Here is a 25875-nt window from a genome sequence, read left to right as displayed (position 1 = left end):
CAGCTTCCACTTTCTGTACCTTGGAAGTGCTGTTTAGGTCATCTATTCCTTACCGATCTTTTTGCCTGCTTGAGCCATCAGTTACCGGCAGGAGGGTGTTGAAGCCTCTCACTACAAGAGTGGATTTGTCCATTTCTCCTTTCAGTTCTATCAGCTTTTGCCTCCCATAGTTTGACACTCTATTGTTAGGTGCATACACATTTAGAATTATTATATCTTCCTGGGAAATTAATGCCTCTATCACTATGGGATGCCCCCTCTTTATCCTGATGGGTTTCTGAGTCTTCAAAAGAGTCTACTTAGTCTGAAATTAATATAACTACTCCAGCTTTCTTTTAGTGTTAGTATGGCATATTTTCTATGAATTTACTTTTAATCCAATTAAGGTAGGTTTCTTGTAAGCAGCACAGAGTTGGATCTTGTTTTTCATCCACACTGATCATCTCTTTTATTTGGTGCATCTAGACCAATGATACCTTATGCGATTTGGATATAGGTATATTAAAATCTATCCTGTTTGTAACTGTTTTCTTTTTATTGTATTTGTCCCTTTTTTGCTCCCTCTTTTTCTGCCTCCTCTAATTTTAATTGAGCATTTTATATAATTCTATTTTATCTTCTTAGTGTATCGTTTAGACTTTTTGAAATCGTCACAGTGGTTGTCCTAGAGTTTACATTTCTAACTAATCTAAGTCTAGTTTCAAATAACACGGTATCAGCTCCTGTGTAGCAGAGTGCCTTCTAACAGTGTTCTCCGTTGAGTCATCCAACCCTCATGATGCTACTGTCATTCATTTCACTTATCTAGATGCCATAATCTCCCAATACACTGTTACTATTATTGCTTGAAACAGACAGTGCATTTCTAGTTCAACTAAGATGACAATAAAAGATTTTATTTTACTTTTCTTTATTCCTTCTCAAACGCTCTTTTTTATAGAGATCCAAGTCTCCAACCTGTATCATTTTCATTTTGCTTAAAGTACTTCCAAAATTTCTCACAAGACAAGTCTACTGCCAATGAGTTCCCTCAGTTTTTGTTTGAGAAAGTTTTTATTTCTCCTCCACCTTTGAAAGATATTTATTGGATATAGAATTCTAGGTTGGTGGTTTTTTTAACCTCTTTTCTTAAGGATTTCACTCCACTCTCTTCTTGCTTTTGTGGTTTCTGATGAGAAATCTGATGAAATTCTTATTCTTTTTCCTCTGTAGGTAAAGTATTTTTTCCTCTAGCTTCATTTAAGATTTTCTCCTTGTCTCTGTTTCTCCACAGCTTGAATATGATATGCCTAGGTATACAGGGTTTTTATTTTTGTTTTTCAGATTTGTTTACACATAAACATACTTGGTGTGCTCTGAGCCTCATGGATCTGTGGTTTGGTATCTGTCATAAATTGTGGAAAGTTTTCTGCCATTTTTACTTCAAATACTTCTGCTTGATTCTTCCTTCTGCTGGTATTCCAATTATGCATATGTTACATTTTTTGATATTATCCCATAGTTCTCAGACATTTTTATTTTTATTCTTCTTTGCATTTGAGTTTGGAAGGTTTTTTTTACTGACCTATATTCAGTTCTCTGACCCTTTCTTCAGCTGTGTTGAAGTCTACTGAACACATCAAAAGCATCTTTCATTTCTTTTATAGTGGTTTTTTTTTAAATTCTCTTTTCTTTTGATTCTTTCTTAGATTCTTTTCTCATTTCTCTGTTTACATTACCCACTTCTCTTGCTTTTTGTTTCCCTTATCCATTTACCCTGAATATATTAATCCCATTTATTTTAAATTCCCTCTCTGACAATTCCAACATCTGTGCTACATCCGAGTCTGGTTGTGACGACTGCTCTGTCTTTTGGGGCTGTATTTTTTCCAATCTTTTGGAATGCCTTGTAATTTTTTGTTGAAAGCCAAACCTAAAGATTTATGTTAATCTGGCTGTGTTTACTGTTTGTTGTAACTGCTTCAAATGATTCTAGTGTCCCTGTTTTTGTCTCCTCCTGACTTGAGGCTTACATTAGTACTCCTCCTCACAGAGAGTCTGTCTTGCAACTCTCTCAGGCATAATCTACTGTTATTACACTGGAGCGATGGTAAGGTATGAGGGAGTGTGAACATTCTCAAAAGCTTCTGAGTGAATCTGAATTCATTTAGTGAGCTTGCATCATGGGATGTGACCTTCACAAGTGTTTCTCCAGTGGTATAATTGGTTTTTTTTCCCCCTTTCAACCCCCTATTTCCTTCCCTGACTGCAGTGAGTCCCTAACCATTATTGAGTATGGTTTCTCCCACTTAAGTGAGACAGAAAGGCTGGAGAGAGTGTGAGTGGGAGAAATTCCCTTCCATCAGCTGGAATAAGGCTCTAGCAAAGACCTTTGCCTACAGAGCAGGCTTCTGTGATGGAGAACACTCTGGGTGTATTTTATGATTATTTTTCCTCTTCCCCTGCCAGAGCCCCAAGGGGGATCTTTCCATGATCTTCACTGTGGGAACCCGGTAGGGTTCCCGGAGGCAAAACAAAAGAAAGTGTGGGGGTCTCCCTAAGACTGTGGTCCCCAAGAGTTCTCACTCTCATGCTAGACCACAGCCCATCTCCAGCAACTCATAAAAATTACCATTTAAGTATTCTTCCCAGTTTATGGCTCCAGCAGCCTGTGCTCCTGGTGAGGAGATTTGGGCTATTTCTATCTGAATATGTCAGCCTCTCCAGAATTTAGTACAGTGGTTTGCCCTGTGGCCTCCACTCTTTGATGAATTGAACCAAAGTTTCGCATGTTCTGTTTGCCTAGCCTTTCCTCTTTGAAAGGATGGGAGCATCAGCTTCCAAGTTCTTTACATGTTGGAGCTGAAGCCAGAAGTCTCACTTCCTATGTTTCGGGATGCTCACTCAGAGAACCCAGTCACCATGCTATAAGAAAGCCCAAGCCCTGGGAAGAGCCAGCACCAACTTGCCAGCCATGTAAGCTATGTTGGCAATGGGTCCCTCATATTTCAGTCAAGCTGCACAAAATGATACCTCAGGGAGAAGAAACAAACTTTTCCCACCCTTCTCCAATTGCAGATTCATGAGCAAAAAAACGATAGCTATTGTTTTAAGTCTCTATGTTTCAAAGTGGTTCATTTTTGCAGTAATATGTAAGCAGAACATTCCTAACATGATCCTCAAGGCCTTGGAGATTTCTCAAAATTCGATTCATACCATTCTCCCCTGAACATACCCCATGTCACATGGGGCTCTCTGAGTTTGTAGAACACACCAACCCCACCTGGGGGTCTGGCCTGAAGCACTTTTGTCCCTGAACATTCCCTGGCTGGTCACATCTCTTTTGGATCTAAGAGTAAGTGTCCCCTCCTCAGCAAGACTGCCACTGTCCATTCATCTAAAGCATGCTTATTGCTCACCCCTCTCTCTCACGCAAATATATATAACCTACCACTCTCTATCTTCCTTCTCACAGCTCTCTTTTCTTTTATGCAACTTAAATTACAGATGTGTCTGCTGGCTTGATTTGTTTTTCTCTCCCCCACTAGATGATAGGCTCCATGAAAAGAAGAACCTAGTTTTGCTCACCATTACATATCCATCGCCTGGCCCAGTACACAGAACATACTAGGGTCTTGGTAAATATCTCTAAAGGAAGGAGCTCTTTTAAGGAGACGTGACAAAAAACATAACAAAAGAACAAAAACAGAAAAAACAACAACAACAAAGAAAGAAAGAAAATGTGAACTGCCTCCATGCATTCCTTGTTTAAACAGGGCTTCCCGACCTTGGCACTACTGACAGTTTGAGGCAAATGAGCAAATAATTCGTTGTTGTGAGAGACTGTCCTATTCATTTGTAGAACATTTCACAGTATCCCTGACTTCTAGATGCCAGTAACCACCACCATCCCCTAAGTTGTGAAAACCAAAAATATTTCCAGATATCATCAAATGTCTCCTGAGGAGCAACATCTAGAACCAGTTGAGAACCACGGATTTAGAATGGAAAGATGCTACTTCCCCAGCATCCTGGTTGAAACTAAAAGAATCACAATAATAATGAAACAACGCAGGAATGTGGGTATGCTTTAAACTGAAACCGATCTTATCATAATATCCTTCCCCTTGTCCTCCTCAAAAACCACTTAGATTGAACTATGGGAGAAAGATTCAAGAAGCCCTGACATTAGGATAATTGGAAATTCTACCCCAACTTTTTCAAGAAATTCCTCCCCTAACCAAAAAAATGCCTCCATTTTCACCAGCTGGGCATATCTGATATATGACCACAATTCTGAAGACAGCAAATATCACGGATTCTTTTGAGGGTCTCCTAATCAAATGATCAAAGGACTCTGGTAATAAAAATGGCTAACAGAGGCCAATACATTTAGACATTGTCTAATAGGAAAGTTATTCCTGCATAGTTTAGTCTAATAATTGAAATCATGATTCTTGCCTAAACAATATCCTCATTGTCGCTTTTGTCAAAAAAATTAGGCATTGTTTGTTTATCTGCTGCAAGCTAAATGAAACCAGCTGTACCCATGAACCAGACTCCAATGCCTTGCATTCTTCCTCTAAAGGAAGTCAGGGCTCAATCTGCAATCTGAATAGACTTTAGGGTTTTTTTAATTAGCAGATTTGGTGGGTGGGCCATTATCCTCCTTGGCCTACATAAGGGTAAGAATTCTGCTTTTTCAACTTTCACCTAGACAGAAGGAGCACCGGATCTGAAAATTACAAGGTGTAAACTCATTTACTCCATTGGCTTTTTTCTTTCTAATCCAATTTCTCTTGTTGTACATTGTAATGCTGCATTTTGTACAATTTAAATTACAAAGCTCACACTGATAGCATTATCATACTATGATGCCATTTTCAGACCCTGTGATTAATAGCGTGGATACAGGCTTGATCTTTAATGTGAGTGGTGATAATAAGCTTTGGCCTGTGGACCCAAAGTCTAAAAGAAAATCAGAGCAGACCTAATGAGAAACAGAGATTGGGCCTCAGGAGCCTCCTGCAGCAGAGCTCATAAAATGTAATCAGATTTGCCTCTTTTGTGGGAGGCAACCTCTCCGGATGCTGGAGATTGGCACGACAGTCCAGTTGTCAACACTGAAGATTGAAACTTCAGTGAACCAGGAGTCCAGTGTTTTCCATCTGGGGATTTCTGATTTTTAGAATTCTTCAAACTGCCCCTGATAGTGTTTCAATGGAGTTGACCTTCAGGGCAAGCAGTGAGAGGCACCTCTTTAATCTCACATATTCTGAAAAGGTGGTTAACTGCCACAGCCTTTCTTCTTGCTGCTGCTTGTTTTAATTAACAGCATTTCTCCCCCTATTCCTCCTGGGGCTTTGAAGAGCTCTTTGAAATGTGTTTAGTAGAGTTCAGTCTTGGTTTGGCATAGTCTCTCAATTTATGAGGTCGTTTAATTCAAGTTCAATTATTCAGCACAAATTGGCAGAATGAAATGCTAAAAGAAGATTGGCACTTTCAATCCCATAAATCTCATGTTACATAAAATGAGCAAATTCGTCCATTGTTCTTATTGACCTCTGAGATAACAATTTACGGCTGGCACAAACCCATGCGGCAGGCTTCTCTGTTCAGCAGGCTCCCACAGGAGCAACGCTTTGGCACCATCACCTCAAAAGAAATGCAAGATAAGCAAAAAAAAGGACCAAAAATCAGAACCATCTGTGGGATGACTTAGTCTAAATAAGTCGAATACTCTAATTCCAGAGATGGAACAAAGAGCAGGTTTTTCCTTCGCTAAATGACACAAAGTATGAGAAAATCAAAAGCAAGCATCTGTAGCCTCACATACCCCCTAGGTAAGTAGGAAGGAAAGGAGAGAACTCTGTTCCAGGCAAGAGGAAAGGTTCATAACTTCTCAGTACTCATGACGGGGTGCAGATCCAGGACACTGAGAAGCACGTGGTCCTACCACATCTCAAGTCTGAGGTGGCTGTCTGTGGTCCCAGCCCTTATCTGCAATAGCCAGGCCTTAATGGGTGCTCACACATAAATAACGCACTGACCCTGCCAAATTACATTGCTTTAAGCAATTCCACTTTAACACTTAAACAGTACACTTTTGCTTAATCAAAATTTGCACAATAATCAAAATGAATCAGTTTGCTTTTCCGTTAAGGCTCCGGTCTTTAACAAGTTTAGTGGAGAGTCTGATAACAAAGGGTGAAAATATAATTGTTTGGGGGCCAGAGCCCAAAAGACAACTGTCCCAAGGATTCCTATGAATACACACAGTGATGAGGGAGGCTTGATTTAAAAGCACTGAGGCTTAGCATTATATTCTCTAGCTCCAGGTCCTTGTAAATGGCAAGATTTCATTCTATTGATGCAAAAGAAGCCAGTCCGGGAAAGACAAATACCAAATGATTTCACTCACATGTGGAATTTACAAAACAAATAAGCAAAGGGAAAAAAGTGAGAGAGAGAGAGAGAATCAAGAAACAGACGCTTAATTATAGAGAACAAACTAATAGTTACCAGAGGGGATGTGGGGGGGGTGGACTGGTGAAATAGGTGACGGGGACATAGGAGGGCATTTGTCATGATGAGCTCTGTGTGATGTACGGAAGTGCTCAATCTGTACAACACTGTACACCTGAAATGAATATAACACTGTATGTTAACTAATTGGAATTAAAATAAAAACTTTTTTAAAAATTGAAAAAATAAAAGCACATGAGGCTGTGAATTTGATCAGTCACGCCTGGAGAGAACGCATCTAAAATACTTTAGTCAACATCATCCTCTCTTCCTTCCTTTTGAAAACCCCACACCATTTTACATGGGCCTTTTTTACTGCATTCTAGCTCATATCGAATACACTACATTCTAACTTATGTTGAGTTATTTAGGTATATGGACCACCTCCCTTCAAAACTGTGAAGGCACCTGAGGTCAGAATCTGCATGTGATTCACCTCTTCTTCACCTACAGTATAAAAAGGGCATAAAAACAACATAACAAACACTCATCAGTAGTTGAGTAAGCTAAAAAAAAAAAAAAATGTTAACAAGTCTCTTAATGTACAAAAGTCCCTGGGACAATTCCTGAAAGGTAAAAATGATTTTGAGGTACTAAATTAAAAACATTTTAAATGTTATATTTTTTAAATGCGAAATATTATACAATCCATAATTTTTCTAAATCTTATATTAAATGCTACAGGGATTTAAAAGAGAGAACATAATCAGGAAACCAAGCCAGGATAGAGATTCGTAGTCCGAGTGATGATAAACTGCCTCCCTTCCCCAAACATAAACACACACACAAAGTAAGCTGAAGAACACTGATTTAAAAAAAATATATTTCTACTCAAATATGAAAATGTGGGAAATCCAAAGCTTTTATTAAAAAAATTGAAGAGCTTGTTTGTGAGTTTTTTGTGTTGACATGGTTGCAGTACCAGCCATATTCTTTAAAACCATGCTCCTCTTTTTTTATTATTTATTTTTGCCTTTTCAAAGTTTTTTTGTATTAAAAAGAAAAGCATAATTACCCCAAATTACAAAAGACTAATACAAGCTCATTCAAGTATTTTACATTTTTTTTGTCCTTTTAAATGTCTTCTTTTTAAGATTTTATTTATTTATTTGAGAGAGAGAGAAAGAGCACAAACGGGGGCGGGGGTGGGGGGGGTGAGCAGCAGAGGGAGAAGGAGAAGCAGACTCCCTGCTAAGCATGGAGCTTGAAGCCCGGGCTCAATTCCAGGACCCCGGGACCATGACCTGAGCCACCCAGGCGCCCCTAGAACCAAACTCTTTACCAAGGGGGCTACGCAGTACAGAAATCTCAGCCAACTTCTTCCCACTCTATGTAGAGTAAGAAACTCAAGAGAATTCAAGGTAATAAAAAGCCTCTCTATTCCTTCAAGAGTTTCTATACTACAGCTACCAGCAGCTACACCGAAATCAACAAGTACACAGACATTTTGTGGGTGGGGGAGGGGGCTCCCCTTTGCCTGTATTATTTAAAGAACCATGAAATAAAAGATGACTCAAGATATACCATAAATAGTAAAAGAAGAACACTGCCATGAATGCAGTGCCAAATTACTGAGGTTTGAAATGTGTACATGTTATGGATTAAATTATATCCTCAAAGAAAGATATACTGAAGTTCCATCTCTAATACCTCAGAATATGACATAGGTTCTTTGGAAATAGGGCCTTTAACAGAGGTAAATGCATTAAAATGAAGTCATGCAGGTGGGCCCTGGTCCAATATGACTTGTGTCCTTCTGAAAAGGGGACATTTGGATACAGACACACACAGGGAGAACACCATGTGAATAGGAAGGCGGAGACTGAAGTGCCGTGTGTAGAGGCCAGAAGTGCCGAAGATTGCCAGCTCACCACAGAGGCTAGGAGAGAAGCAGGGAACAGATTCTCTCCCCTACAGAACCAACCGTCAGAAGGACCCAACTCTGTCAACACCTTCTTAGACTTCCAGCTTCCAGAACTGCGAGAAGATAAATTTCTGTTGTTAAGCCACCCAGTCTGTGGTACTTGGTTTTGGCAGCCCCAGCAAACTAATACAGTGAGGTTCGTGGCAAAATCCCAACTTGACCCATGTGATTCAAGGTGTATTTGTAAAATGCTCACAAACTAGAAATTAGTGAGATCTCCACAAATACCAGGCAACTTTACCACAATATAATGAGAGCTGCTCTTGGAGAAGAAGATGCTAAAGATAATGTTTAAAGATGGGAGGCAGGGATGCTGACATGTATGGGAGAGTGGTGAGGAGTCCTAGGATGAGGGGCACAACATTTCGCTGGCTATTCAAATTACAGCACTTCAGGGGACACATCAAACAAACTCAGCTCTCAAACCTTGCTAGATGGCATGTAAACTGTTGTGCTCTGGCCTGACCTTGCCACCCTAAAGCAAGCAAGCACAGGCAACCTGTCCTCTCTTAAAGCAGGTGAGTGGTCAATGGCTTTCATCTCCAGCTGGAGGAAATTAAATGCTACATGTGACCAGCAGGCTTGAAACTGCTTGAGAAATGCTGACAAGATACATTTAGGCCTGCTGGAGTGAAGAGTATTAACTGTCCGGAACCGCCCTTCTCAAAGATTGCAGACACTTAAAAGGCAGCCTTTCTTTTTATTCGAGCATAATAAATGGAGGATTTTTCAACTATCTCCAAGATTGTGACACAAATCACAAAGTTAAACATTTAATAGAGTTATTAACTTACATTTGGAAATCAGCTGAGCCCATCTTTTTTGGGAAGGCACTTCAAAGTAACTGGTGTGTTTCCTTATAATGAAATAATATGTTTGCTTCTGTTTGATTCATGATTACAACAAGCCAGAGCATATGTGAGAACCATCTGGAATATTCAACAAGGACCAAGGCTTTCCAAGGAAGGCCTTATACTGTGCAAGAAGTATCGTATAATGGTTAGGAAAAGAATGGCTGCAAACCAGAGACATGACCCCAAAACAAGCTTTGCCACTAACCAGCTGTGTGGACTTGGACAAGTGGTGAAAACTCTCCAAGCACCAGGACTCCCAGTCAAATGGAGGTGGTAATTATAGGAACTATCTTTGTAGGGCATCATGAGAAATGATGAGACAATGGATATACCATACATTATGCAAAACAATTGCTTAATGCAGTGTAGTGACCCCCACGTTATAAACATTAAATGTACAATTAATTTTTATATACTAGAGAAATAACTATTTTAGTTATTAGGAAAGAATACAAAGTTTCACACACAACCTCTATTAAAAATTGCTCAACAATATTCTATAACTCTCAGGCACTCTAGATAAGTCATTAACAAACAACCCTCTAGATTTGACTTGTTTTTTTTATTCCCATCATGTTCCTTTTTCATACAAATTTTTTAAAAGATTTTTTTTGGTAAATATTTAAAATCTCAAAATTAGTACTATTATTTGTTACTTATATTATTCCTGCATCCTTACCCACATATCTTCCTTTGTCAGAAATATCTCTTCATCTTCTTTAAAAACATAAGCAAAGGTATAAAACTACATTCCAGAAAAGCCAAAGATTACCTAAATGGCCAAAATTTCCAATTACGGGTTTAGAAAGTTCCTTCAGAGAATTTTCCACTACATGTTTTTATGTAATTAGTTAGGTTAGAATTTCCTATCTTCCATAATGACTTAAAAGAGAGACAAAAACAGTGAATGGTTCAGAAAATTATTTTTCAACATTATTTGGTAATGTTATTAAGGTAAATTTCCTACAGTTATTTGAGATACAGCATTACATTTCTGCATGCAACTGAATACAGTAACTCTGCACTCTTAATCAATAAGAGAGGGAGGAGGCCTATCAGAAACATCTGGGGTAAGCTTTTCAAGAACGCAAACTTGTGCCTGACCCCAGGATAGCACTGGGCAGGGGGATGCGGGGGGTGGAGAATAACAACAGGAGGGAAGGTTGCTTCTCCATGTGAAACTATATGTAGTATGGTGTCAAAGTACACAGGCAGGAAAAAAGAAAAATTCTGCATTTTTTTTTTAATTTAGTGGTTTCTTCAGATGGAGTAAAAGCTCAATTTAAAAAGATGCAGGAATGGCCAATATATTTGACTTTGTCAAATCAGTACTCTTATTCTTAAGCGAACACTAAACCTCCCGAAGAAATTAATCCTATCATTCACCTGGAAACGAATTCTCATTTGAGGGTTCCAGCCCCAACGTTGGGGGTGGGGGGCAGGGGTAGGACAGAAAAGATAAATTGGACAAGCCTGCAAAATTGTCTGCTAGCAGGGAAAACCAATTCTGCTGACTTTCACACTTCTTAAAACAACAACAACAAAAACTGAGAGGGAAAATCTACTATATATTAAAGGAGAATTATTTAAATAAATTAATATTATTAATTGTTAATAATCAGTATTAAGAGAGCAGGTACATTTTAAATGCGAAATATTAAAAACCGAATGAACTTACTTGCTTTTCCCTTTGTATACTGTAGCATAAGATCCTTCCCCTAGTTTTTCCAATTTTTCGTATGAGTCAGCTTTTCCAAATTTAGGACTTGTCGGCTAAAAATGGAGCAGAGGGTAAACAAAACAGATTGTATCAAACTAATTACAATGAATAGGCCAATTTTGCTAAAAATATATAAATTCTGTCACTTTTGTTAAATACCTTTTTTCTGATATAAGAATATTTATTCTAAAAAACAACATAATAACTATTGAGGATACAAAACTCAGAAAATGCAAATAAACACAGTGTAGAAAGTTTAAACTTACCCATAATCTGTCTACCAAGAAAGAACCACCATTAATATTTTGGTATCTCTTCTTCCAGTGTTATCTACATACTGATGACTGCTTTTCTACATAAATGGGATTACACTAAACATACTGATTTTAACCTGCTTTTTTCCCCCCACTCAACATATTATGAATGTTTTCCATGTTATTATATAACCTTCTAAATTAGGGGCTGGCTAGTCCAAACTAACACCTGTTCATCCCACAAACTTAGAAAAGTTTCTACTTTTTTTTTTTTTAATGGGGTGGGTGGTCAAAAGAAGAATAAAATTTAATAGCACAATAAGATTATATATGAAAATCAAATTTTAGTGTCCACAAAGTTTATCAGGGAACAGTCATGCATGTTCATTGCCATCCTGTCTATGACTTGAAAGCTACAACAGAGCTATACCCGCAGCAGAGGTGATATAAACAAAACTGAAAATATTTACCCTCTGACCCCTGTTGTAAATCATGACTGTATAATATTCAGCCGGATAAAGGTACTCCTCCAATACCTCTTAGCAATAATGCAAACAAATAATCAAAGATGTATCACTCAGATATTACTCATTAACACAAAAGGAACTGTCTTATGTATTATAAACTGACCCTTAAGTTTAGCTGCAGCAAAATAACTCTTCCTAAAGACATGGTACATCCCATCAAGATGATAAAAGTGCTGAAAGTGAGTAATCTCACTCCTGCTGTCCCCAGCTCCCGCCTCAACTTTCACCAGGCAAGACATGGGGAGTGCTATCCTCCATGGGGCAAGTTACCTATTATTATTTTTTTTTATTTTATTCATTTGAGACACAGAGATACAGAGAGAGAGAGAAAGCATGAGCAGGGAGAGAGGCAGAGGGAGAAGGAGAAGCAGGCTCGTCGCTGAGTGAGGAACCCGATGTGGGGCTCAATCCCAGGACCCCGGGATCATGACCTGAGCCGAAGGCAGACGCTTAACCATCTGAGCCACCCAGGCACCGCCAAGTTACCTGTTATTTTAATGTCACTATAAAAGGGTACTATCAAAGCATATCAGAAAATGATAATTATATGAGGAATTAAAAGCATCTTAATGGAATTAACCAATCTCAGTTATAAATACATAAATAATTGATAAAAAGTTACTGGTGATTGTGTTACTGCATAATTAATGAATTTCAGAAGCTCAGGAAAAGATCTTCTTGCAGAAAGTTTATAGAACACTATCCTTGAGAATGTGCTCTTATACCACTTATGGAAAACATAACATGCTGGCAATGGATCTGACTCCCACCATTTATAAAGATCCTGTGTGGCAAGTTGAACACATGCTTCTTACCTCCTTCCCACCCAAAATGCCACACAGTGACTGAGAAGATATTTTTCAAAAATAATAAATCAGAAACAGGAATGGGAAACAAGAAAGAGTGCCAATATTTAATCAGAAATTTTGAGAAATTCTGAAAGACAGACAGTAATCAGAATCAAAACTTCAGAGAAAAGACTGGGGCAACCTAAAGCCCCAACCTGGAGAAGAAGACCATTACAAAGAAAAGAAGCAGGAGCCTCCAGGAAAATGTGAAACTAATCAACACAGCTGAGCACAGGGTGTCCTCCCAAGCAAACTGCAGGTACATCTGCACAGAGGAGACAGCTGAGACTTGTGGGTATTCGGGCAAGAGGGGCAGAGCAAGGACAGAACCAGCCACGGCCTAGAAAAAGGATGACAATCCCCCTCCCCCCACCCCATGCCCAAGCTGTAATCCTTGGCTCTCTCGTAAGATCACTACAGATGATTTACAGAAAACTGAATAAGCTGACAGCAATTCTCAAATTCAAAAATGCGTATATAATCAAAAATCACAAATCATTTCAGGAAAATCAATAACTGGGAAAAAAGGCATAATATTTAATGGGCAGATAAACAAAAACGCTGGTAGGAGAGTTGACATTGCCAAGAATAACTCTGAATAAAAATAACCAGGATGTTCAGAGAGATTTCAGAAGATACTACAACCTTCAAGAAGAAACAATTAGAGATTTAGAGATTAAATATTTAATCAATGAAATAAAATATTCAATGGGCAGTGAATAAAAGAATGGACACATATGAAAAGTAATAAGCTCAATGTTTGAACAGAATTCCCCTAGAAAACTTTAGGGAGAGGTTGCACCTAAATAGAAAAAATATCCAATCAGCATAATATCCTCATAGACAACAGTGACTGCAAAAAGACAATTAAGCAACATTTTCAAAATAAATAGAGAAAATGATTCTGAATCACTAATACTATACCCCAAATAGTCCTGTCAGTAGGATGGAAAAGATGTAATGTTGCCACCTACAGAAAAAAAATCTAGATATAGAATTCTGTATTATCTTGATATAAGACATACTTGGAGTGATGGGAAAAGCACAGAAAGGCAAGGAACACTAGGAAAAAAGAAGCAACGGCAGGCTGAGATTTCTTCAATTGATCAGGGCAGACCGCAGAAACTGAGCAACTCCAAACGCATATGTTTTAGTATGTTTCTTAACTCTTCAAAGGTCATCACAAAATAATATGAACTGGATACACAAATCCCAAACAAATTAGAGAGAAAAGAATAGAAGAACACAATGTAATGAGGAGAGGGATGAAAATAAAAAGTGAAAGGTCAGAGGAGGGGGGGTGCTCAAGAAGAAAACACGTCAAGTAAAAGTTCATAAAATATGAACTTAAGTTTAAACATATCAATCGTGTAAAACATATCAATCGTATTGACTGTAATAAAAATAAATGAACAAACTTCCTTTATCAAGAGAAACTTCTCAGATTGAAAAAAAACAAAGAAAGTCTAGCAATATCCTATTCCTAAGAGACAAAATTAAAACGAGTAAATCTGAAAATAAAGGAGTAAAGGGAAAATACAGCAAAAAAAAGGAATTTTACAAAATAATGCGTTATCGCAATATTGATGGCAAACAAGATAGAATTCATAAAACAACAAATAGATTAAATTAGTATACCCCATAAAAATGAACATTAATATCCACAAAGAAATTTAATAATCATGAACTAGTATGAGTCAATTAACATAGCTTTGAAATGTATGGAACTGCTGGTAGCAATAAAATTAGAAATTGTCAAATTCACGGTGATAATGGGCAACAAACATCCATCACTCAGACATCAAAAAAGCAAGCAGACAAGGAAGAAGTAAGGGATTTATGAACTTGAATATGAGAATTACCATTTTAATCTAATACACATGTTAATATATATTCTTTTCAAGCCCACATTTAACATTCCCAAAAAAAGACCACTTTCAATATTTAAAACTGCAGAAATACCTTAAGTTACTTTTTCTGAACATAATGCAATAAAATTAGCAATTAAGAACAAAAGGAAACCTTAAATAGTTTAGCCGTGTGAGAAAGAAAATCAAAATTGAAAATTCATAAATAAATATGTGGCATTGAGGACATGACATTTTAAGACCCAGGGGATACAGCCAAATCAATACATAACAAGAAAATATAAATACATATGCACATACTAGAAAAGAAGAAAGGTCGAAAGTAATATGAATTAGACATACTAAGAAGGGATTAATAAAAACAATGGACCACGTATTCTTTTCTTCAAGAAACTTGTAAGGTACAAACCATGTGTTGAGTTGAATCAAGTAAAACTTAATGGAAAATTACATTCAAAATCGCCTGGCTAGTCCTGTGTGGGTTATGTTCTCATGCATTTTTCATCCCTGGGAAACAGCTTGTGAATGTCACACTTTACCATCACCCTCCTGAGCCCAAGTTTTAAATAGAAATTTTAAAACCTATATTAAACTTCAGTATAAAATGATCTTCAATGGGGAAAATATTGTGTTCACAGTTCCACTCTAAATTATTTAAAATTAGAATGAGAAGTCTGTGTTTGCTTTTGTGCTCCTTTAAGAATAAATCTAATCTATGTTCAAGAAAAAAAGCAGCAGCAGAAAATTACCCCTTTACTCATATTAGGAGATAAACTGCTAATGCGTATTTATAGCAAGTATAAGACACAGTCACACAAAACTGGCAGGAGAAGAGGAAGCCAATATTTTCTCCTCCTGTAAAGGCACAAATAATTTTCTAAAATATTTCACTCTTTATCAACTGCCTTATATATCAGAGTTGATGTAACTGTTTTAAGATACAGACCACACTAAATGTACTACTTGAAGAAACAGAATTGAAGAAATCAGAAAAACAAGGAGAATATGCTTAAAAAAAAACCCTATTTATTCACAAGAAAAATCAAGTAAAAGAAGATGCTAATGGCACAAAGTACTCTATCTAATTAAATGGATTTGGATGTACTAACTACCATGGTTCATATACACCCTATTAATATTGTGATAGCAGGAAACTAATATTTTGCCACATTTGATGCTAAGACAATCAATGTTATTTTCCCTGTGAAACTGACACGTATACATTGCAGAAATACACTGTAATCTACAGATAAATCATGCTAGCTTCATAGCTCCATACACACATAATGTCTCTCTAAAAATTTTTATCTAAAAAAGAATGGGCCTATGGAATAGGGCATGCCTTAAGATAGTCTGAGCTTTAGGAGTCAGACTCTTAGAAAGTCAGTCCCCCTATTTGAAGTAACCAGAAATGTTCTGATCTGTAATTACTATGCATATAAATAAGGAATCCAACTGCTAAGTCATTAAAGAGGCCAATAATAAAATCCTTCCCATCAAATGGATGAAATTAAGAATAATTCAGAAGGAGAGGTCCTATTTTGTTTGATAATTAAAGTTCAGGCCCTGGGTTTGCCTATTTTTTTTTCTCGCAACTTTATTAAATCATCAACATTTAAACAGATGCTAGATCAAACCCATACGTAGTCACCTGTAAATATTATCTTTGGGTCTTTGCTGTCAGGTGCATGGGTGAATTGGAAAGTTTTATGGGGCAAGTATCCTCTGCTTATCACTTCCCTACTTAGAGTGCAGTCTTGAGATAGCACTTTAGAAAACTGGAAATACAGAGGGCTAATCAGCAATTACTAACCAACACATTAACTGCACAGAGATGTGGAATTTAATGAGATAATGTAAATACATTTTTTGTAAAAATAGAATAAAGGTACAGAGAACCATCAATTGTATGGACCAGCGGAGGGGAACATTGGCATAGATAATGAAAAAATGAAGATAATATTCCGGCTGAATGGTGCCTGCCACCCTGCCATGAAGGAGATACTCATGGCCTTTGCTAGTTCTAGTTCATTGTTTGTGTAATTAACAATGACAGCTAGTTAATATCAAGTGTTGGCTACGTGCCTGGCTTTGAGCTAATCACTTCAAATACAGCACCTAGGTTTAATCCCTATAACATCACCCTGAGGTTGGCTCTATTAGTATCCTCATTCGAACATGAAGATTTTAAAGACTGGAGAAGTAAATAACTCATCTGACATCCTGTAGCTAAAGGCAGAGCTAGAATTCAAACCAAGTTAATTAGAATCAAGGACTTATTCTCTTTACCACTACTGCATTGGTGGAATCTTCCCACAAAGACCGAATCCTCATAGAAGAGGCATTAAATTATGCTTAAATTTATCATCTACTGAAACCCCATTCCTAAAAGCAGGGATGTATTTTTGAACTGCATTTTTATAAAATGCATGAGTATACCTCTATGTCCATTCTAATGATACCATGACACGGCTATAGGAATGTCCACAGTTTCATATTGAATTCATTGAAAACTGACTTTAACCTTCATATATAACCCCTTGCTTAACGTTACTGATGACGCCCTGAATTGCAGGAGAACCACAATCTGCACTACTGTATTATACTATAATTTTGAGAGTGGATGTGAGGGTAAAGTGGGAAGGATTCACGTGGCCTCATTAAACAAGAATTTCAAGTGAAATTTTCCTTTGCTAATTTTTCTTCTGCCTTTGATCTCAGAAAGAGGCTCTAGCATCCTGTATTTCTAGCCGGATCACAAAGTCACACTAAGGTAATCCACAGTTGATGGGTAACTTGGTTACAAAATAGATCTAGATGCTACACAGAGAGATAAACCCAAGTACCACAGGTGGTAACAACCTGACGAGGGGGCTTGGTGCTCTCTAGGAATGTTCTAGTCAGCACAAGAAGGAGGCAATGCCAAGATAAGACCCCGTCGCTCAAGGATAAACCCTGAGAACTGAAGTGGGACTCTCAAGTGTGCACCTGCTTCCCCTCTTCAGATTGGGCCTGCCTATCATGGGATATAGATTTATCTGGAGGTGGGAGGAGGTACATTTGGAGGACTCTGTGGTGGAATGTATAGAGGACCTTAATCTAAAAATGAATTTCTGAAAATATGTTCTCTTTAAGCTTAGCTTATGATGGCACAGCTCAATGAAATCCCTTCTAAACTGGGCGAGCGAGACAGGCGGTCTCCCACAGCACTTCCAGTAGCTCTAGCTATTGAGGAGCGCAGCGGGGATGGAGGGGGTGGGAGGGAAAAAGGGAAGAAAGCTTTGCCCCGTCCGTGGCAGTATCAAACACTACTCAGGGACGAGGCCCAGAAGAGCAGGCATTCAAGAAGTGTCAAAGCAAATAAAAGCTGTCCAATACCCCTTGTAATAGACCAATTCCAATAAAATCACATTCTTTAGATTCTGCCTGAATTTTAAAGTGCCACTCTCTAAACAAATTAAGGAAGTATACAGATGAATGTGATGGTCTCTGAGGTCAAGGTATTCTTGGTTTCTTGATTTCAGTCATGATTCCTAGCAATGACCAGCATGTGGAAAGGGCAGGTGGGGAGACGTGGTACCGTACAATACATCCACCATAGCAATCCCAAGAAACCAGAACAGCTAGCCCGTTGTCCTCACTAAAACAGGAACTCGGCACAGTGCCACACTTCTGCTCACTTTCTCCCTCCTTCTCAACTGTGCTCTTGGAGCCTATTCAAGATAACTAATACTTCAAAGAAATAACAAAAAAATAAAGATATGGCATTAATCTTGCTGGCCCTTGGGTAAAGGGACTATTCTGATGCCTATTAGCCTTTAAAAATTTGTATAACAAAATCCGTCCTAAAACTCCTATGACTGTGGGTATGAAATGAGCAAACCCATACACTATCAGATGGGCTACAGAGTGGTATTACACAAGATGTGTTACTGCCTCCATTTTCTGCCCAATGAGGAATCCAAAGGAAAATGGTCTTTCCATAAAGAGAGTATCATAAAATACCCTCTTCCGTCGCAATATGGAAGAGAACAAAAAGGCAGAAGGTAGAAAGGATTCAGAATAAAACAGAGTATTATAGCACCAAGCTAAAAGAGAAAAGAAACCACTTCCAACTTGAGGAGAAAAGAGCAAAGACATTTTTTCTAAGGCATACTGAATGGAGGCAAAAACTCCTATAAAGAAAAGAAAGCAAAGCAGTTTCCACACAAAGTTATATAAGTGGTCTGATATATATAAGAAAGACTTCCTGGGGTAGAACAGGAAAGGGTAAGCCCAGTAAGAAACTCAAGAAAAAGAATCTAAAGGAAGTTAACAATAGCAGCGAAACAGTGGAAATTTCTAGTTAAACATGGTGGTTTTAACACATGTACTTATCTCTCTCCCTCAAAAATCTGTACTAAACTGACAGTAAAGTCATAACTCATAAGGGCAAAAAGAACAAGTAAGAAGATTGCAGACAAGATACAAACAAAAATTTGGGAATGGGAGACAAATGGATGGGAGGCTGCTGACAAGGACGATGACCAAAGGCGTAAACCAAGAAGAACGAACTCAGTTCATACTTCAGAATCCCAGAAACACTCAAGAACTGGAAGCTGAACTTCAACGAGGGGCGAAAAGCAAAGAGCTTAGTCGGAGTGGGTTTAAGGAACAGGTCCTTTTCCTGGGAACTTGCCTCTCTCAGGCAGGTGTATGCCCTACCGTGATCCTCAGCAGAGAAGAGGTTGAACCAGACAGGTCAGAACCGGGACACCAGGTACAGTGGAAATCAGGATGAAGAGTCATATTGAATGAAAACAGAGCACAAGAAAGTTTGTGTAGGACTGGGAGACCTTGGGCCCCTTCTTGATCATCTCAGAAAAATAGCATTTAGGCTTTCATATCCTAAAAAATCGACCGGTAAATTTGCTCTGGGGGATCAACTCAGCCAAGGAAAAAGATGGATTGATACTGACATCTGATAGTCCTCCTACGAAACGACTAGGTCTTCTCTGATATTCCCTATGCTGAGGCCTCCCCTAGTTGACAAGCACCGGTGGCACAAAGAACTTCCTATGAACTTTTTTGCACATTATTCATAATATGAACTCAGTCAAAAGTTCTTTCCAAAGGCATGATCTAGACTCACCAAAATTAAAAATCTCAACAGGCAAGGCAGAAACCAAAAAAAAAAACAAAAAAACCCCAAAACAAAGAACTCAAAGACTCAAAGGAAACTCGAGATCATTTAGGTAGTAAAAAAAAAAAGAAAAGAAAAGAAAAAGAAAAACCTCTTCAAAATTCCCCCAAGCTACATTTAGTATATTCAAAAACAGAGGAGACAATATATCATTCATTGAAAAAGAACAGGTTGATTTTCAAAAGAAAATCTGAGGAATAAGAGAGAGCTTTTGGAAATAAATGTTAGCATCAATTAAAAATTTAACTGAAGCATTAAAAATTTTTTTAAATATCCATAAAGCAGAGAAAACCAAAAAGAAAATTAACAAATTAATAATAAAAGAATATTTTCTGAAATTGAAAGAAATTGATTTCAAAATTGGAAAGATTCTCTGAGTACCAAGAAAAAGGTCCACATCAGGGATGAAAACAAAGTCCTAGATCTGTTTCCACAAAGAATGAATTAGGAATCAGAATAGTCTAGGGCTTAAAATAACAATAAAGGGACCTAGAAAAGAACAATGCAATGTCTTCAAAAGGCTATGAAAAAATTTATTTCCTACACTAGAATCCTATACCCAGATTATTAATCAGGTTACCAAGTATGAATAAAGGTACGGTCATATGTGCAATGACATAAACCAAGAACAAGAAAGACGCATAACCCAAAGCATAGGCATTTAACACAAAAATGAGGGAAAAGAAACTTCTCAGGAAGCTAGTGAAGGGAAGCCGCAGGATAGCAGGCTTGGAGATCAAGTAGTCCAGACTGGATTAGAAGGATTGACAACGTCAAGGACAGTCTCGGGGGGCAAGAAAAACTGATAAGTTACCTGATTTGTGATTTGTTTCAGAAGTTTTATAGTTTTACCAAATAATCTGGGACCTCAATTTGTAATTGAAATTATAATAAATCATTATATCAATTATGAATAAATGAAGAGAAAGCAATTACGACTAAGAAAATCTGAAAGTTATGCAAAGGATAGAGTTGTTGAATCACTATGTTGCACACCTAAAACTAATGTAACATTGTGTGTCTACCATACTTCAAAGAAAAAAGAAAATGTTAGAAAGCTCTTCAAAGTGGGGCGCCTGGGTAGCTCAGTCGTTAAGCGTCTGCCTTCAGCTCAGATCATCATCCCGGGGTCCTGGGATCGAGCCCCACATCGGGCTCCCTGCTCGGCGGGAAGCCTGCTTCTCCCTCTTCCACTCCCCCTGCTTGTGTTCCCTCTCTCGCTGTGTCTCTCTCTGTCAAATAAATAAAATCTTCAAAAAAAAAAAAAAAAAAGAAAGTTCTTCAAAGAAAGAAATTCAATCATAGTATATCATGTGGCCTTGCTATGAATAGCATTTAGAGCATCACAAGATTACAAACACCATATATTAAAAGCCAGAAAGTAGGGGAAAATATATTTGGGGATAGCAACACAACAGGGAAAATCCTCTCTTGATGTGTTCCAGTGGTTATTATAGCGAGAGGTCTGCTCAGATTCGGGTTGAATTTTGCAGGTGCTTTGCGTAAACTTCCATTAGGACATCACAATGTCTGGCTAGCTCTCTTGGCGATGTCAGCAGGTACTGACCATCATTACCTACATGTATTACCGCCTCAGGGATTACCAAAGTGTGATTCCTAAATATATTATTCTTTCTCGATGTATTAGTGGGATTATTTCTAAAAGACAAATTCACCCCCCCCATCAAAACTAGGTTACCATGAGGTCAATTTCATGTAGAAATCACAGAAAATAAACGCTTAGTTATTCGCTTTAGTTACCAGTTTTCAATAATGATTCTTGTTTTTATAAAGGTTTCTCTTGGGCTTTGTATGTTAATTTTTAACCTGCTATTTCGCTAACTTCTCTCACTATTTAGAGTATTTTCACGGATTCTTTTAGATTTTCCAGATACATCAGCAAAAATCTGCACAAAACGATCATTTCACCTCCTTCTAGCCTGCCTTCACTACCTGTAAAGATGTTATGCTGTTCCTTTTTCTCTTTTTCCCTCGTTTTGTGTAAGATTCAACCACTAATTTTTCTATTGGTTATTTTAAGTAAAATGAATGATTCAGTAGTTTAAGACAGGGCTGTGGCCAAGATAGCCTTTCTAGCTTCCGAAAATAAAGTTCTTTCATCCGTTTCATGAAGTTAAAAAATAAAAACGAACTAGCACACACACTGAGATCTTCCCTCATCTGTTTTGCTCACACTTCTTTCTGAACCATCCACTTCCTTTGCCCCCGTTGAATGTGACCTACACGAAAGCCTGCTTCTGCACTTTCCGTTCAGGGCAGGGCTTCGTCCTGGAAAGGTCTTCAGGGCTTCAATGTGACGTTCTAGAGGAGTCCCAGAGAGGCCAGCAGACTACTCCAGTATCAGTAAACCACCCTGGTCTCTGCATTCACCTACTCACAAAAGCCATCGAAGTCCCTCCCAGTTGCGGCCACTGTCCTAAGAATGTCCCAACAAGCTGCGAGTATGTACCTGATGGCAATGGGGGGGGGGGGGGGGGCTATGAGAGTAGAGTTTCAGAGAGGAGTCCTTTCCCTTCCCTGAGCTTCCATCCTCACCCTTCCTAACACCATGCAGTTCTGAAAACTGCTCACGGTTTGTTCCCCTCCTCACTCCTATTTTGAGGTTCACAGAGATACCTGTCAACTGTATTTGTTGCCAATATTATCCACTGGTTGTGGTTTTACTATACTAGTTGTTCTGAGTTTCAAAACCTAGGCCGCTGCCATCCCCCCAGACTTGTCTATTTGATCTGTTAAGCTATGTTCAAGCATTACTTTAATAAAGATAAAATGGAACTTTAAAGAGAGAGAGAGAAATACAAAAAGCATCAGGTAACATTCAACTTTCCTTGAAAAAACTGAAACTAATTCCTTATTAAATATTAAAAATATGGAAGCTCCATGGTTATCACTTATATTACGATGTATGCACTGACTTTTAAATCTACATGACCCCTGGTAGCACCAAGCACATCCAGCACCCACATCTTGGTTTCTAACTACCACTCTCCAATAAAAGGAACTGAGATTCTTTGGAGAAATGGGTGGTTTTAGGTCTGGGGTTGGGTAAAATACAGTATCAGCCAAAAGTGTCTTGTAGGACCAGAAGGTAAGGACATGTTCCAAAAACAGAGGGACAAAGACATTTCAAAAAGGCACAGGAGCCAAACTGAAAGAGCTCCCAATGGTTAAAGTACGAAGAATCTGAGCAACATAAGAAGGACTACACCAGTAGATTATAACTAGTATTGAGATAAAATACATGACAGCTAAATTTAAATTTCAGATAAAAGTAAGTAATTCCTTAGTACAAGTATGCCTCATTGCAATATCTGAAAATGCCAATTTCTATATATCATTTTAGGCTGATATATAATAATATTATGATAACTATATAGTAAAATATATATAACTCTCTTTCCATAACATAGGCTTAATCATTCTCAACAACTTCTTTCATTTCTTCTAAAATGCTACTAAATCTAAAAGTTCTCCCAGAAGTTAGTGATGTGTCTGTGTTCTAGATGGATGCTACCTTGCACTCATAGACAAGACTATGGGGTCAGTTTGGAAAAAAAGCAGATAATCAATGCTCCTCACAAATGCTGCATTGATAATATTTATTTTGGCTTCATTAACACAAAATGTGACCAGATATGTGCAGTGTCATACAGTTTAATTGAAGTGTCAATACTCCTCTAGCAGTTGACATTTCTGGCTCTGCTTTGTCCTCATCAAATGTAGTATTTATAAAATGACATGTTTCTTAGCAGGATGATAGAATCAAAATTCTCTTAGCATTCTCCTCTTACTTTTTAAACTCTCAGAACATCTACTCAAAAGGTTCTCAAGTGTAAATTAAATCTGAAAATTACTTAACTTTAAAAGATCGTAAGGGTTTTTACAGGGTTAAATGCAGGCCAGTTTTGGAAATAAAAGTTTCAGTAAAAATTTTACTGTCAAAAAGCAGCATTTACCTCAAAACTTTACAACTCCTTAGGTCAAAAGGCAAGACTTGCCTTAATCTAGTGTAAGAAAATTTCATTATGACGAATAGGACTTCTCCTTAAGAAGACCAATTTCAACATCTAGCTCTTAAATTTAAAACATTTACACTGAAAACAAACTGGAAGAAGACAAGTGACTAAATTTGAACCTTTACTCTGAAACATTCTCTGTGAATCTGCAGAACTCAAAACTATATTGCCCGCAAAAACAGTAAAGTTCAATATCCTTTTCCAAGGGCTTGAAACACCAAAGGATGTTTAATTATAAATCCTCTAATGGGAAACAACTAGAAAAAAAAAATTTTTTTTTTCCAAAAATAAGTTGAATCATTTCTCATTTGCTTGCTGGGTACTTATGAATAAAGAGTCCGTATATAGACTGCAAAAAAAAAAAAACACTAAACCACCCTGAGAGAGCGTGCATAATAATGCACTGATAAAGCCACTTGCCCTCTTCCAGCACAGCGGACCACGACTGTTGGAGGGATACTCCTTCTGCTTCCCCGCTGGTTAAGAAGACTGCACTTACCGAGCTAGGGCTGGAGTGCCGCCTAACTTTCGGAGACTCTTTGCCAGTGGAGGAGGACTTAAAGTTAATGCAAGCATTGTTCTCTGAATGCACCCTCTTTACTTGATTAGCGGGTTTCTCAAATGGGTCAAAGGTGCTCTGCGTCCTCTGAACCCTGACTTTTTTATCCTCAGGAATTGTGTCCAGGGGTTTGATCACTGAATCCATTCCCTGGCAGTTCCGTGTAGACATCTTTGTGACACATATCTGGGAAAAAAGAAAGAAAGAAATTCAGAACTCCCCATTGAAGCTTTAATATCATGAAACATGCGATTTATTATTCTAGGAAAGCCTGCTAATTTCCATTTCAGAAAATGCTCAGAAAGTCCACATTCTAAAAGCTATACCAGCTTAAATCCCAGTATGAAAAAATTCCTCATAACTATTCCGCTTCTACTCCTTTAGGGCAGACACTAAAAATGCTATCCGTAAAATGGAAAGCTTAAGGTTTAGGGTACTAGTTCCCTAATGTGGTTCTTGAACCGTCACACATCTTACCACCTGCCTGCAAGTACAATGATTCTGAATGATTAGGAAGTTGGACAACTTGCCTTAATAATAGTAATTTTTTAAAAATCAGTTGAGTTAAATCAGATGGGCATTTGAACTGACGGGTCATCATAGAAGCAGCTAACACAGCTAGAGAAAAAGATCACCATTTATTTCAAGTAAATCTGTCCCGTCCAAAGTTCATCTCCAAACTGGAATATAAAACTTGTGCATATAAAAGAGCTAATGGTTAGAGATGTTGAAAAATTGAAAACAGTATTTTTTCTAATACCAAAACTAATGAATGTAAAGAAATAATACCATAAAAGAGAAACACTGAATAACACTCATTTCAAAATCCACAAGACCCCTATTTGCTTCCCAACTCCCCTCATTCTCTAGCCTTGCCTGCCCCACTCTCGCATTTTATTTTAGTCTCTGACTTTTGCCCCATTGTTTTCTACTCTATGTTCTAAGCCTTTCATTCTTCCTATACTCTGGAGACTTTGTTGTTCTTATTTAATAATTTTATGGCACCTAGCTTGTCTGTGAAGTTAGGTAAACTTTATTGTTCTCTCTAGAGAAAAGGTAATTCTGAAATTGCTTTTAGAGTTTTTTCTTGCTGTGAAGTTTCCACATCTTTATTTTTAAAAGCAGGAAAACAAGAAAACCCCATATTGTTAAAATAAAAATATAAAGTATCTGAGTGTTATGCATAAATGATCCCACATGAGGAACACATGTATCTACGTGTATGAATGGATATATATGCAGACACACAGAAACAGACATAGACATAAGTATTCCTATGTATATGTCTGAGCACAGTGAAAGGAATAGAAGAAAACACACCAAACTGTTAACATGGAATACCTCCAGACATGTGGAATTGAACTGGTAAAGGGTAAGATTACTAACTTTTTATATGCCCTGTATTGTTTGAATTGTATAATAAACATGTCTGACAATGTAATTTCTTAAAACTGCTAGAGTAGGAAAGTACATAGCATTAAATTATGCCCTTCCTTAAAAATTTTTAAACAAACCAAAAAAAAAGTTTAATTAAATCTTGGAGCACCTGGGTGTCTCAGCCAGTTAAGCGTCTCCCTTTGGCTCAGGTCATGATCCCA

The 25875-nt window shown here is 37.8% G+C and overlaps 1 protein-coding gene across 5 annotated transcripts in view; it reads right to left on the bottom strand.

The window, feature by feature from the left end:
- The window catches only part of CDK14 (cyclin dependent kinase 14), a 547481-nt gene that overhangs the window by 391936 nt on the left and 129670 nt on the right, over positions 1-25875 (bottom strand). For all 5 annotated transcript variants that reach the window (XR_003516423.2, XM_027573639.2, XM_027573640.2 and 2 more), the window contains 2 exons: positions 24218-24463; positions 10961-11055 (listed from right to left, as the gene is read on the bottom strand). Coding sequence is in view for 4 of the 5 variants with exons in the window: in XM_027573639.2 (XP_027429440.1) it covers positions 10961-11055; positions 24218-24463 (341 nt within the window). In the remaining variant the exon portion in view is untranslated. The remainder of the gene's footprint in view (positions 1-10960; positions 11056-24217; positions 24464-25875) is intronic.

This window comes from Zalophus californianus, chromosome 12 (assembly GCF_009762305.2).
Source record: "Zalophus californianus isolate mZalCal1 chromosome 12, mZalCal1.pri.v2, whole genome shotgun sequence".
Classification (NCBI taxonomy): Eukaryota; Metazoa; Chordata; class Mammalia; order Carnivora; family Otariidae; genus Zalophus; species Zalophus californianus.
The sequence above is the reverse complement of the archived record's forward strand: the minus strand, read 5'-3'. Positions and strand labels throughout refer to the sequence as shown.